Source organism: Esox lucius, chromosome 11 (assembly GCF_011004845.1).
Source record: "Esox lucius isolate fEsoLuc1 chromosome 11, fEsoLuc1.pri, whole genome shotgun sequence".
NCBI classification, from domain to species: Eukaryota; Metazoa; Chordata; class Actinopteri; order Esociformes; family Esocidae; genus Esox; species Esox lucius.
In genome coordinates, this window is record NC_047579.1 from 42735169 (window position 1) to 42750874 (window position 15706).

The window sequence follows — 15706 nt, forward strand, 5'->3', positions numbered from 1 at the left end:
AGGTGCACAGCAAGACTGGCAGTTTATCATGTAGGTGGAAAGAATTACACTCGGATGTTTCATGTCTTATGAAAGAAAATAGATGGCTCAAGATGAGTAGTTTAATACAAAATGTACATTTATTGTTCCTCGATACATTTTCGCAAGGCATGCCATCAACATTTATTTCCAAGTAACGTCCGCCGGGACACAAGTGCAAACCTGCCTGATATTCATGAGCAGAAACCAGTAATGAAAGTACAAGAGAAAAATAAAAAAATAAAGAGGCATACAATACACATATGTTATGGACACTGCATTGTGACAATAGAAAAATATTATTTACTGATTATTATTATCATCATCATCATCATCATCATCATCATCATCATTATTACACTCAAACAACATACATGTCAGTTATGTTTGAGAAATCCTCAAAAGTATTTTCACTCAGATCTCAGGGAGCTTTTCTACAAAGCGTTTTCCATTGGCGCGACAATCATTGACCCGTTATAAACACTACAATTTGGAATTAATGTGATGTCATTTGATTCTAGGCACAACCTCCTCAAAATCCATGTTTACAGAGACTGAGGAACAATTACATAATTGTGACATTTCCAACATTGCAAACTGATGATATTTCAAACATTAAAATGTGTGCAACAATAGCAAAACAATTCTTCAAAAGTAAAAACAACAAAAGCAAAAACCGGAACTGTGTGATTTGGCGGAAACAGGTGAAAGAATATTACCAAAATATAGTGGGGAGTGGCTACATACATTACTCTGAATTACTTACCTAAAATGTGCCTTTGAGCAATTTTATCAGTACTGTTGGGACTCTCTTACCAGTAAAAAAGTGCTTTAAATAAATGTCAGGATTGTCCTTAAACAAAAACAACAACAACAAAGGACAATTACTAAATAAAAGCTGGCCACTGAGGTGGCCACACATGGATAAATAAAAACAGAGGAGGCTATTTACCAATCATGACTGATCTCTGTGAACACAATCCTCTAACACAGACAGGCACTTTTCTTTGCTGTGTGGAGCATCTCAACTAGCGACGTCCAAAAGGAGTTTAATCAAGGCTCAGACCTCAACAAGAGCAAAGTGGTTCCAACTTCCTCCAAAATGACATCTTGGCAGATGGCCTTTTTCTCCCGGTGAACATTCATGTCCTCACAAAGGAGAAAAGTCACAGTTCAAAGGTTGGTTTAGGAGTGGAATGAGGAAGTGGGGCCAAGGTAAAGGCCAGCTGGTGGACCCAAAAAGGATGAAACCAGCTCCTCTATTCACAGGCCTCCAACAGTCACGGCCCCCTCCCCACCCATGGGTTGAAGTGCGGCGTACACCCTAAGACCAGGAGACACACATCGACACGCTGGCAGCAGGGGGGCCAGGGTTACACCCATGGATTGACTGTACACGCCGTCAGCTGACCTCACCCACATCCCACATCCATTACAGCAGTAGCAGCACAAACAGCGTCCGTTCCGTGACGGCGGCCCATTCCGTCAGTAGACAGTGTCCTGGGGAGACGTCCCTCAGCAGATGAGCTCCTGTTGGATCTCCGGCCGCGTGGGGAAGGGCTCGGAGGGGAAGGAGAAGGCGTTGCGGCCCGTCTTCAGGTCCCCCTGGACGGGGCAGGTTATATAGGAGCCCATGATCTCCAGCTCGGGGGAGGGCGCCGGGCTCTCGGGCTCAGACTCTGATAGGCTGGTCTCGGGCTCGTCCAATGACGGCAGAGAACTGGCGAGGAGGTGGGGGTAGGGGTCCGTCGGTCCGTTCAGCCATGGGTGGTTAAGGCACTCCTCAGCAGTGGCACGTTTCCTGGGGACATGGACACATATCGAATCACTCGTCGTTGTAATAACGCTCGCAAGTGGGAATGCTGTAAAGAGCTTACGATAACGCATGCGAAACTGATGGTAAAAAGCAATACAAAACTGGGGTGTCCCACCTCCCCCTTTCCACCCAACAAACACACTTTTTCCAACTGTCGGATTGAAAAACCACTAAAGCCCCCTTTTGTGTGCCAGCATTCCCCCCCTCCGTTTGGGATTACACAGACACACAGGAATTTTCCAACTTTTTCCCCCATCGACAATCTGCAGCAATTAAAGCATACTGAGTGACAGTTGTACGCCCGGTTATCTTTTGAGACATATTAACATATCTAGCACTTGACCAGATAGTAACATGGTGACACAGAATCCCCCTGACTGAGAACATTAAACTGAGTCAACTCCAGAGGAACTTCATATGAATAATACAAACGCAGACATGTTTTGAATAATACGTGTCATTTCTATTTCATCGTACCACACATTGGGGAACCTCAATCGAGGCGTCACAGTGAGCCTTGATCCCGTCAGTGTACATGAGCCTTGACCTCTATGACATCGGTCTGAGCTAGTTCACCGGTAACTCGTTCCTCACCTTGGGTTTTTCAGCAGCAGGGTCTTGATGAAATCAACAGCCAGGGAGGAGACGCCCTCAAAGGCATCCTGCGAGTAGTCCACATTAACCTGGGAGATGTTGAGGAATGTCTCCTGTTTGCTGTCCCCCAGGAACGGAGACTCACCCGTCAGCATGACATAGGTCAGCACTCCAATCGACCTGAGGGGGAGAAAGTCGCGTCAGTGTTTTACAGCTTCTTGGGGAACAAGATTATTGAGTATTGAGGAAACTAGTCGATTCTGCTCGGCAGTTTACACGTTTGTAGACATCGTCCTATTAGCTCATATTACTCACCACATGTCTGTTGCTGTGCTGATGGGTTCATAGTTCAGGATCTCTGGAGCTGGAACAGCAAGAGAAATCAATTAGACCTGATAAACATTTCAGAGTTACAAAGTACAGAAGTGGAGGAGAACGGCTGATCTATAATTCCTTGTTGCCTGACGAAAACAGACTGCAGAAGCCAAGAGGCCAAACTCACCCACATATTCCGGCGTGCCCAGGATCTCTCTGACCTCGGTCACACTGTCCATACGCCTGGACAAGCCGAAGTCCACAATGCGGATGTCCCCGAGCGGCGTGGCACTCGTCAGCAGGATGTTCTGGGGCTACGGAGACAAGGATGAGACATCTTCAGGAGAGCGCATAGCAACTCAAAGCTTTTTTTTAAACACCAATCAGTCATGGAGTTTCAAGGGCCACACGCCGTCGGAAATCCTCCTGAATTATTTTAATCGAAAATGTAACCAGTTTGAATCAGAATGTCCACCTCAGGACACTAGACCCCGAAGGATCTGACATGGTAACTTCCATCCTCTCACCCTATTGGACGATGTTTGTCGATCCTTACAGATTAGAAGGGTCCTAATCTGTAAGGACCCTTCTAATATAGGGCAAAACCCTATTGGTCAAACTGTCCAGATGCCTGGGGCTTTGAGGAGGGAGACCAGGCCCTGAGACAGACACTACACCAGAAATAGATGTATTACTCCCATTTTTGGTGGCCGAACGAAGGAATAAATGCTTAACCGGGGACCAAGTTGGTTCGGTCCCACTTATCCAAAATATCCTCACCGTCTGGGTTACTACAACCTGTGCCGAAACCCTCACACAAAGTCCTAACAGGCTCCAGGCAGAAAAGCATGCAATCTTCATGACATAAAGAAACATTTTGGCTAATGCAGTACCAAGACTACGTACAGGGGAGAGATGCAGGGCTGACTTGGGTTCATTTCTACTGACCTTCAGGTCCAAATGGACCACATTGTTCCGGTGCAGGCAGGCTACTCCGGTGAGGATCTGTCGGGTGAGCCTGATCACGTCCTTCTCCGTGAAGGCCTCGTCGTTGTCCGCCACACACTGGTTGAAGATCTCGCCACCAGCAGCGCTGGAAAACAGAGGCCACGCGGGATCAAAGCGTGCACCGTCATAAAGTTGAAGCACGGCACAGGAACCGCGTTCGCCGTGTGTCCAGCTTCTGACCGGGGTTAGTTGTGAGTGGTCTCAAAAACTAACACAGTCACACAGCATTTCTAACACTGCCTTCTCAAAAGCAAACACAGTCACACAGTCACACTGGCACAGTCCCACCGCTATCCTATAATCTTGTTGACAGTAAACACTGAGTTTAGATGTGTGTTATGGTTGTTGTACTGTGACCAGGGAACAGGGTCTGTGGTCCTCATCCACACATAGCATGTGACTCCCGCCTGCGAGCCTGCAACTAATTCCACTCATAAAAGATAAACCAATCGATATCTGATCCCTCCTCTCTTTCCTCAATCATATCCAATTGTAAATCGAAGAACCAGTCTCACCGCAACAAGTACCAATGGGTATACGGGAGAGTTGAAGATCACGAGCTTTCCTCATAGGCTTTTTTTAACACCACTCTTTCAGGATGTCACATAGGTCAATACAACCCCAGTTAGCTTTGCACAGCCTGAGCTACCTGAGAGCGTCGCTGATCAGAGATCAGATCGAAGAACAATGCCTTCTCCCCCCCCAGATAAAGCGGACCAATCTGCGTTGCCCATGGGAGTTCTCAGCCAATCATCAGTAGGCAACAAAGTGAACGCTTGAATCTAGACTGTGGGACTCATCTTGGTAACAAAAAAAAGATAAATATTTATATTTAAAAAATAAATATTGGGTGAGAAGGTCCCCCACTGTGCCCCTGTGACCTTAATAACTTCAAATATAACAAACCTTCTAGGGGTCTTGATCAAAAATGCAGTGCAGGCTGCCTCGAAAGGTGGTTTCTCAAGCTATTGATATCTGCAAATTTAGACAACTAAATAACCCAGCGTTCACACACACACACACACACACACACACACACACACACACACACACACACACACACACACACACACACACACACACACACACACACACACACACACACACACACACACACACACACACACACACACACACACACACACACACACACACACACACACACACACACACACACACAGAACTAAGATCCTGGTAGCGTAATGAAGAGTCAGAGAAAGATTTGAGACAGTGTCATCCCACTGAAATGATCCCAGAGTTTCACATTCGAGTGTAGTACATTAAATTGTGGGGATAATACCCACGCACGGCTGTGTTGCTCCCCATGAGCTGGGAGTCCATCTGACCTGGGCAGCCACTCCTAACTGCCTGAGGATTATTGGAGATTATCCTATTTTGTGGATCCACTTTGAAAATAGGCTGGCTAATTACTTCTCGTTTTGTAGGGAAAACAGGCAAATTCCTGGCTCGTCAATCCTTCTCATGCTTTTATAGTGGTAAGCGTCACCACACAGGCCACGATGCTTCTCCAAAGCAGATCAAAAGCCTGGACGGGGACGGTTGCCCGAAAAGCAGAGCCAGTTGTGGGGGGGGATTTAGTCTGCACACATGCCTTTTATCTTGAGAGAAAGGCATCTGCAACCAGTGCCTCGGCTAGGACTGTTACATAACCCTCAGCTCTTCACCCTTGTCAGCTGTGAAAATAGAAGATTCTGTTTTTCTGGATTTCTTTCTGGATATCCCTCACAGCCTACATAATCCCCTCTGCTTGGGGTTCTGAACATTTTATGTCAGCCAGTTCTCTTTTGACCTATCCCTCACCCCACCTGCTGAAAACACCCCAAAGCCATTCAGAACATCCAAAAAGTGAACTTGTGGAAGACTGCTGGAAGAAAAAAAAAAGGGCCAGACTGAAGACAAAGGCAGAGAAGTCACAGCAGGGAACACAGGCAAAATGATCCCAGCAGGCCTCCATTCAAAGGAAACCGGAGACATGACTATGTGGTTGGAAGCACAACTTGGATTTATGATTGTTGACAACTGCATGATTACAATAAGCAAACACATTGAGCCTGTCATTATTGCACTGTACACAGTTCCACGTGTTAGGTCTCAATTGGACCTCATTCTTCAAATTAGTCAAATAAGTCTAATTATCCAACCCCTTACTTTTCTTTTCCAACTAATTACCAGTAAGTGGAAACAAAGATGCCATCTCGATTACACTGTCAAACCCATCCAGAAGGAGGCAAGAAGGGTTTCTGTACTTATAACAAGAACCATCCAGTATAACAATGTAAAATACCAAAGTAAGATACTTTCAGAGCACGTATATTGTTTCTGGAGGCCATGTCCGTACAGCCCAATGCTCTGTCGCAGTGGATCCATCTTCCCCCTTGTCAGACAGCGGCAGGCATGAGTCATTGAACACATTTCCATCCATTTAAAACGCTAGAGAAAGAACTGGGCAGCGTCTCATCCAAGAAATTCCAATCAGCCGTCGCCTACAGACCACTAGGGTTAGGGGCAGGCAAAGAGTGACTTGAGGATAAGCTGAAGACGGACGAGCCACGACCTCTCAATGAGAACACGTAGAACAGAGGGTGTGTGTGTGTTCTTAACGATCTGGGCTGCAGGCTCACCACCCAACCTGGTCTCCAGGTACTGGATATCTCCAGGTACTGGCATTACGCTGCAGCTGGCCAGCTAGAAAACGAAGGACACACTGACGCAATCTAAAGCCTCCTACCAATCTCTTCTCACAAGGCCTTTATGTTGGCAGCATTCAGATGGAGGGGGGTTGGTTCAAGACCAAATGAGGACGAGAAGACCAACAAGCACTTGTGCAAGCCAGCCCATGTCTGTTAGACAGTGGAGATGTATCAAATGAATTGGTTTATAATTTGAAGGATAATGTAGAAGATTAATAGCTGACATGCATTAGAGGTGAGAGTTTAGATGTCAGATGAGAGTAAAGACACTATGAAAGTTGGGCTCTTTTGATGTGGATATGAAAGCAGACTTAAGATGAGAGAGTGGAATGAGAAAACAAATCTCCCTCTTTCCTATTAAAAACGGCTGAAAAACAGATCAGGGCAGTTTATAAAAAATGACCCTATTAATGACTCTCTCAGCACAGAAAGATCCATCTTGAGAAAGTCAAAGTGATATTTTTATAAACATACTGTAAAGCCTTAAAGCCACTCTAGAGTTATGATTGGCCGAACAATCTGTGGGTCTCACTCCCATTCCCAAGGTGATCTGATTGCATGTGATTGGTTAGGATTGAGTGTTTCTTATCTAAAGTGACCTCAGAGTTTACGGCTCTAGTCCCCCCGCGCTCGGCTCTAGTCCCCCCGCGCTCGGCTCTAGTCCCCCCGCGCTCGGCTCTAGTCAGCTTTTTTCCCTATATCCGGCTCATTCAGCATTAACATCCCTTCAGAAAGCTTATAAGCTGATGATGATTATCAACACGTCTCTGTCACCACAGCGTACATTGTGACCTTGAAAGACCTTACCATTAGGTGAGTCATTCACAGCTCTTCCCCCGGATGTATGATCAGAAAGAAACAAAGGAGACCTGTAGAAATGCACCTGCATAATATTTTCCAATATGACCAAAACCAAAAATGCTTAATCTTATCCTAAAGGCTTGTTTGGATTTCTGGTAACTCCATGGCTTGCTTTGACAATACGAGAACGGTTGTTAACAAAGATAGGAAGAACATAAGCAGGAGATACAGAAGAACCATTTCAGAAATTGATTTCTTCTCATTTTTCACCGGCATAACACTCAGGCAATGGACTGTGACCCAAGGGTGGGAAACTGTTCATGATTCCACCACCAGAATGCATTCTGCGCTGAGATGATGCAGGTTCATTTCTCATTGGTGTTTTCGTTCAGACTAGTCATTACTGTGAGGTTTGTGGTGGTCACACAGTCTGTGTTTAAACTTACAGAGATGATGACAATTCGGTTCCTCGATTCTATTTCTCATACACTGCAACTGCGAAGGGATGTGGTTGTGGTTATGCGCAGACAAATGTGCCAATGTGTGCGTTTGTGCTGCGAGCGTGTGTTTGTATATGTGCGCGCGTGCACGTTTACGTGTGCTACTTTTGCGTAAACCCACAGGAAATGGAAAATGATTCTCTCTCTCTCTGGTTTGCAGTGAATCCAGCCCACGCTGAGGTCAGAGAGCCCTTTAACAGCCAAAAGGCTGACGAGCACCAAACACAGGCCAAAGTCAGCAGTGCTCCATGGATGTGGATGACCACGTTAGGTGGGAGCTTCACAACCCGGACCACTACTAGATAGCCCTCACTGAGGGCGGCCCGGGTGTCAATAAGTCTCAGATTAGAAAGGGAGGATAAACACCAGATGAGTTGTGGCCCTGCCGGACAGCAGCTGTATACACCTGGTGAGAACGAGGTAAAATAATTAATCATCTATTCTTCAATGTGCGCATCCCGGTGAGGGGGGGGGGGCGGAGTCATGCAGGGCCCACTGACTGGTGCGCCTGTGTTTGGATGAAATGGGTGCTTGAGAGACTTGCGGAACAAGCACCTTTTGAAACGTTTGACGTGAAATACAATTCTCATTTTGAACAGACTTCTAGAGTGCTTTGATCCACGTACATCCTCCGTGCACGCTGACACAAACAGCAGGCTTACCAGAACTTGGAGGTGTTGTGGCCCCGGGGATTAGCACCACAGCACAGTGGTGTTCTAATTTCCTTATAAGGTCACAAGGTTCTGGCAGGCAAGTGCGTGTGGCGTCAGTGTGCGTGCAGCTGTTTTCTAAGGTGAGAAACGCTGGAGTGACATGCAGCTGCAACCTCAGCAGAACGCATGCAGCAGGGGAAGTTGATGCGTGTCACACCGGATATGATTACCGTTTCTAAAGAAAACCCAAATATCGACATTCCTGTCACTGAACATCCTGTCTGCGCAAGAACAACTGTTGCGGTTTTGTACGCATTCATTTAGAAAAATCAAAAAATAAAAGACTGCTTGAGGCGACCGTGTCAATCAAAACCCCTCAAAACTATGCAGACAAAAAAAAATGAAGCAAAGGAATGTTTTTTGGATAAACGGCGCCTAATGGTTTCTTGTTTCCCCCCTCATTAGAAACCTTATCATGTTCTCCCGTTTTTCCTGGCAGTACCGAGTTGTGGTTCAGCATCAACATGCAAACAGTTTAAAGGGACAGTTTGTGATTTTTGGAAATGAGGACCTTTATCCACTTCAGAGTCAGAGTCACTAATGGGTACCATTTTCATGTCACCCATGAAGTTTGAACAACGATGCCATCTAGCCATTCCACCATCTATGTGAACCTTGGCAAAGGGTGGGTGAATGCAAAGACCCAATAAGAAAACTTTTCATGTTCACTCACCACTCCAGGACAAGAATGATGTCAGAGTTGGTCTCGTAGACCTCGTGCAGCGCCACCACGTACGGGTTAACCTTGGCGGATTCCAGGACAGCAATCTCGTTGAGGATGTCCAGGCGACAGTCTTCGCCCTTCCGGCGCTTTCTCAAGAACTTGGCGGCGTGCTCTTTCCCGGTAGCCTTCTCAACGCACTTTTTCACCACAGCAAACTTCCCCCTGGGAACAGAAACACAGTGAGATCTGTTGACCAAACAGAATAGGTGTCCGCAAAAGATTTACACCTATGAGTTGGTTGTCTCCAACTAGAGATGGGATAAACACCAACTACATCACTCCAAACAATTATGACGCTACTTAATGTACAGAACCGTGAAACATCAAGTGCAACAGGTGGGCTGCGTGGGTTACTGGAAGACCAAAAAAGGCACTATTCGAAAGTGTCAACCGGAGAACAAAGGAGGTTGCATAGTAAAACAGCCACACATTGAGTTATCTACCAGTGTTATGTTATAGAACTCATGTAAAACATGACTGAATTGCTTCCTCTTCTAAAATGATACATTTCACCACACATCCCCCAGTGTGGAGGGCCTGACAAGCAAGAGATAAGACGGACAGTTGGGCCCAAGCGGCTGTATGGGCAGATGGCTGATAAGACCTCTTTAAAAGTCAACACATCAGAGCAGAGTCCAACAGCTGGGCTTCTTGTCTGTCCAAAAGCTCCACCCACAAACACAGAGAAAAGAGGAAGAAACAACCTCAGTTCTAGAATACCATGCAACCATTCTGCATTGATGCACTCAGCAGAGGTGTTTTGGGTCAGGCTACGGATGTGGCCGGGAAATCCCATGCGTAGAAATGCCCCACTGTGTCCAGCCTTCTACAAACACCATTCTGTCCCTGAACGGGAGCCCTGTCCACTTCCCATTCTTACAGCTGACAGCACCGGGGGACAAATGGAATTCCCAAACGCCTCCAGCCAGACCTTTGGCCAGATTCTGCATCTCCTCACAAAGGCCTCTACAGACTGACCAGCAAACAGAGCACCCCCGGGCACTAGGACCACCCACCACACTGTGGCTGGACTAGAGGAGCAGGGCAGGGGGTCCCAGCAGCTACAGCCACGCTGGAGCCCTCACAACCCCTGAAAGAAACTGCAAGCTGCAACCTCACAGATCCATTTTTTGCTGCCACCAGAGTTGTTGGTGAATTTTTTTTTTGTCCTTCACTAACTGCAGATGACCGTTTCTGCCACGTTGTCATCAGACACTGATACGGCTTTGGAGTCACAGGATTCTGCCAGACATCATGGAGTCCCTACAGTTCTGCTCTTAAAAGGAGTGTGAATGAAGGGCTCCAGTCAGCCTGATGTTGCTTATTTTCCACACATAGGTTTCTGCCAGGCTGTCTGTGTTATGAAGGAAGGCCTGCAGGTTCTCTGGTATCAGTTAGCTGCCACCAGCCCATTCCCTATGGGCAGTTCTCCCATCCCCATTCACTCTCACTGGTTCCCAGTCCCACTGAAGACTGTCCCAAATGAAAAGACAAAAAACAAACTCTAAGCCTTTCTTCTTTAAATTAGCCAGTTCTCCAAGTTCAGAGCAGCTAGTTCGGCACCGGGAACTGCAGATAGACAGCCTTGTGCTCTGCTGAGGAGCAACAGGAAGCGTTTCAAGTTGGTGACAACAGGTCAAAGGTTGCCACACATGACCATCATTACCCTGCGGTTTTCACACTTCGTCTTGTCAAAGTAGTAGCGTGTAAGTGACCGCAGCACAGGGATGTAAGGGGGATGTAGAGGCCCTGGGTTAATCCCAATCACAGACTAATTACGAGAACACGTCAGCACGTCATTTTGCAGACAGAGCCTTGTGTCGTCACGTCTGCATGTGTGATGGCATCATCATCTTCTAGAGAACCATAGAAGGAAGCATTCAGTCAGTTGTGTACACTCACCCACCCAGATTCACAGAGACAGTGACTAATTGTGGCGGATTTGACAGTCTTGAAATGATCCGACTGATTACCGCCGTGTGTGCAGCGAAGCAAGCTTGCAAGATCAGGAGGATTCGCAGAGGCTAGGCAGTGCTGGATTTGATCTGAGCAACCCGTTTCCCCTGTGTTTCTCAGAGGACAGGTCTGAAGAGCACAGACAGCTGCCAGACTTCAGCTGCCCCTCAGACAGTAGACGCTGGATTCCTCTTCCTGTTCATCAAGTCCACCCAGGACACACGCGCACATGCCCACACGCACGCACGCACACACACTTTTCCAAATCATTGGCAGCAATTTATGGCAGCAATTTAGGGATGAATTGTTTGACTTCATAAGTCATCAAAGGTGTTACAAGGGCAATCAGCTCTAGTAGGTTTACCAAGGCCTTAGGAGAGAGAGCGACAGAGAGCCGGAGGTTGAACTCAAAGGCTGGCCATCTAATACTGACAAGCTGTATCCCTGGCATCCAACAGCTCCCCATTCCTGGGATTTATGAGGCCAGATCACAGGATGTTGTGGGGACGAGGGTGTAATGGAAGAAGGATGCCGAAGAGAGAGGATGAATACAGAAGGGGTGCTGAGGGGGGTTATTCACTAACTCCAACAGACCCCCCCCCCCCCCTCCCCAGTCATGGCTGCTGGCCCAGCACATCTAACAGGAAAATCTCACAGTTAATGGCTGTTTAACCCACCTGGATGCATCCCATCTCAGAAACAGAGCAAACACAAATGCCCACCGCTGTCCCATTACCCACTAGGTTTCTAAGGACAGGTTCATGGTGAATTTTGGATCTCATAAGGATCCATACAATTACCCAAGTTCAGATGATTACTGACGGTTTATCACTTTCCATGTCTATCTATTATGCATAGGTAAGAAGCAGCCTGGTTACTGGCTCTTCAATGACACTTTAACAGCTCTGAGCCGCCCCTTTGGAATGCATGTCTGGGTTCAACTGCATGGTAGGTCACACTTGGTCTGTGGAGAACAACAGGGGGCTGGGAGCAGGGGAGGGACGGATGTTAATTGGCATGTCACCCCACCGACTCTGACCCCCAGGGAAAAACGGGCTGATTGGAAAATGGCCCACTGTAACAATCCATGGAAGCTGTAGCCATGGCCTCACTGCTTAAAAACCCCGGAGAGGAATAACAAACATCTCTTCCTGTCTTAATAACTTTATGTGTGCCAGGTATTCCTTGGATGGTCGAGATAGAGAGAGACAGCAGAGCAGTGAGAGATAGATACCATGTCCAGTCCAATTCAGATATGGTAGGTGAGAGTGTCTGTTAGGCTAACAATACTGGGCTTAGCTAGGCTAACAGTACCGGGCTTGGTAAAATGCTTTTCATATTAACCAGTGCAAAGTGCCAATGAGGGCCTACCACAGCAGTGACCAAATTGAGGGGAGAAATCGGGATTTAGGTTTACATTCGCCTCCAATGTCAATGAATTATGAAAGAGACATAATGCACTGCAAATGAAAATGGAACAGACAAGACTTAAACTCCACCACTTAAGGCTAAGATATAGTGTTTGTGCTAGTGTTGATGTGTATGATCTCTTTTTTAATTTTTGCTTAAGTGACGTTCAGAGTCTACAATTAAAGTTAAAGGTTGTTTTAGTATGCCCTTGATCAAAGCAGGTCATTAATGATTTGAAATCAGCAATGAAAGAACATTTAAAATTGAATAACTGCGTACAATGGTATGCGCCTGCATGACCACGTAAAGAAGTTATGAACAACCTTTCAAATGTATCTATATAACAATGATAGGCTATTGCGCAGCGTTTGTCCAAATTCAATAGAACTCTTTCAAATTCCATACATCTCAGTCATGTATTTTCATCAGCTTTCCTACGCGTACAAAAAAAAATCGGCAACACCAAAACAATTTCAGAAACGCTGCTCGAGCCCAGGACCGACCGCGCTTCTGTCTAAGAGGTAGTAGCAGCACTGCTTGTCCGGATTGGAACGAACCGATAGAGTTTCCTTATTCCCGTTCACACGTGCAAGAGGAAAAATACATCAATTTCCTATTTGTAATTAATTGCTGTAATTGATAACAAGGAATCAACCATTAACTGACTAAACCTGTTTGTTTCGAACTGATGTATGCATACTTCATAATCGGAACGTAATAGCCTATAACATATTTGATCTGACTTACCTGCCCAGTTCTCTGCCAAGCAACTCATAATTGCTAGTGAATGGATCGGTCCTAATTCTCGTGTGAATGTTTGACACCATTCCGTTTTTGTTCATCATTGGGTCTGGCATTGCAGTCCGGTGGCAAGGAGAGGATACAACTGATTTCCTTAACAGAAGTGATATATTTGCTGCACTATAGCCTAATTTTAAATGAATTTCATGACAAAATACGGAAAATAAAGCGAAATACGTTGTAATAGAAACGCAGAAAAGCCAATTTCTCAGCTTTAAAAAAAATCCCAGTTGAATTCGGTGACCTCTGAAATAACTGAGAAGAAATAGAAGAAACTGCTTCGTACACTGCTGTAATCATGCACTGAATGATGGTTTGCTTGTAGATTAAACAGTCCCAACAACGAGCTGTCGCAGAGCCAGCCTATTTTAGTGACGCTGCTCCATGAAAGCCAATTGCTTTGTTTAAGGGGGAGGTCTAAAGTCTGAGCGTCCACTAGCCTACTAGACTGGCTGCTGACAATCTGGATGGTATGCAACAGGTAAGCAAAATGTATACGCATACAACATATGTCTACATACATTTTACTTACAAGGTGTTCGATTTAGTTTCAGTCCTATTTATAAATACATTTAACCTGAAAATAAATAACCAAAGCAAATTAAATGCAACATTCAATGTATTTGTTGCAAGAATAATGGACAACTATAGATTAAACAGCAGCAGAAAATGTATTCAGTTGCTCAAACGTTTAGAATTTGGTCCCATATTCTTTGCATGTGATGACAACATCAAGCTTGTAACTACAAGCTCGGATGCATTTGCAGGTATTTTCTGTGGGTTGTGTTTTGAGTTTTGCCCATTGGTAACCTGGGCAATGAACACCATCTATAAACCTCTGGGAGTGGCACACTTCATGGCAATACTGTCTGGCTAACAGTCATTGGGCAGGAATGCACAACACATCCATCTGTTGAAAGACTACACGAAAGAAAGATCAAAACAAAGAACATTCAGAGTAGAATCTGAAACTGCCACATCCAGAAAATGTACTTTACCCAGAAATAATGATAATATCAAAAATAACTTAAAAACTGGGGAAGACATAAAAGATCAGTTTCCCCTTTACTTTACACTGACACAATTTTACAAGAACTGGGAATAAGAAAAAAAACAGCCACTTAACACCTATCCCAGGGTAGCCACAGTGGAGACCCAAATGAAGACAGTAAATTGGGCAGCAGGCATGGCAGGAATTCAGATATCCTCATTAGGTAATTGATGTTTACGACGGGCAGTAGAGCAGAGCAGGGTGAGTTGGCCTATGATGCAGCAACACTAGGGCTGGACTGAGCTTCCTCCCTTGAGAAATGTTTCACTTAGTCACCAGAGGCTTGCTGAAGTCATGACTCGCCTGGTCTGCCGGAGGCCGAAATAAGGCCAGAGGCCCCTGCATTGGGGTGGATTTCTCCAGACAGAGATGCTAATTTTGTACAGGGGAAAGTTCTCCTTCACAGTTGAGGCACATCCCAGACGAAAAGCCAGCATGGGTGTGGAATTGAAGGTTGGGGTTATGACCTCACTTCACAAATGGTGTAGTGGTGAGTGCAGAGACCACATGTGGCAAGGTGCCATGTTGACCCTTATCGAGCCACTTATTCCAGCCTGCAGGCATCTGCTGTAAGGAACTGCTGCTGCTGTTGATGTGTAATACGGTAAGACAATAACATCATAATAGTCTTGAAACTTGGAAAAGCTTTGTTTTTGCACAAGATATGCCCTTTGTTAATACTGAAAGCGAGGACCATGTGAGCAGTTAAGCACAAAACAATAGAATGCAAAGGCATAACTACAGGCTCGGATGGTTGGGCTAATGGAAAGGTAGCTGGTTTGAATCCCCCCAAACCTTAAAATGACAAAAAATAAATTAAAAAATCTGTCTTGCAAGTCTTTTAACTGAAAATGCGCCTGTAAATTGCTCTACAAACAAACATCCGCAAAATGACTTAAAAAAATGTGTGGGAAATATGAAAACCAAATATAAAATGCAGGCAGGAATTTGTGGTCAGCATTTGACCGCTGAATATGTCTGATGTATTATCACCACTGGTGTGGTGCGCATCCCTCCAATGTACACCTTTTATCAACCACAGACAGAGCTCCAGAAAACATTTAGAGACCACTGCACCTTTTTCTTTCCTTTCCAAAAAAAGTTGAAAAGGAAAGTTTTGAGTGAGGAACAGAAGCGTTCAATTTGCAGGGGTCTTTTAATTTTAACCCTTCTGTTCCTCACTCAAAACCTTTTTATGGAAAGGAAAGGAAAAGGTGCAGTGGTCTCGTAATTTTTTCCAGATCTGTATGATGGTTGCCATAGCCAAACTAATTTGTGATGCCACAAA

The 15706-nt window shown here is 45.5% G+C and overlaps 1 protein-coding gene across 1 annotated transcript; it reads right to left on the reverse strand.

Moving 5' to 3' along the window:
- Positions 1 to 87: 87 nt before the first annotated feature.
- On the reverse strand, positions 88 to 13689 carry stk17al (serine/threonine kinase 17a like). The gene is made up of 7 exons (XM_010874829.4): positions 13314 to 13689; positions 9150 to 9362; positions 3692 to 3836; positions 2931 to 3057; positions 2744 to 2792; positions 2429 to 2608; positions 88 to 1819 (listed from the first exon to the last, which is right to left on the reverse strand). The coding sequence occupies exons 1-7, from the start codon at positions 13421 to 13423 to the stop codon at positions 1534 to 1536; spliced, it is 1110 nt and encodes a 369-aa protein (XP_010873131.1). The 5' UTR covers positions 13424 to 13689; the 3' UTR covers positions 88 to 1533.
- Between the last annotated feature and the right edge of the window lie 2017 nt (positions 13690 to 15706).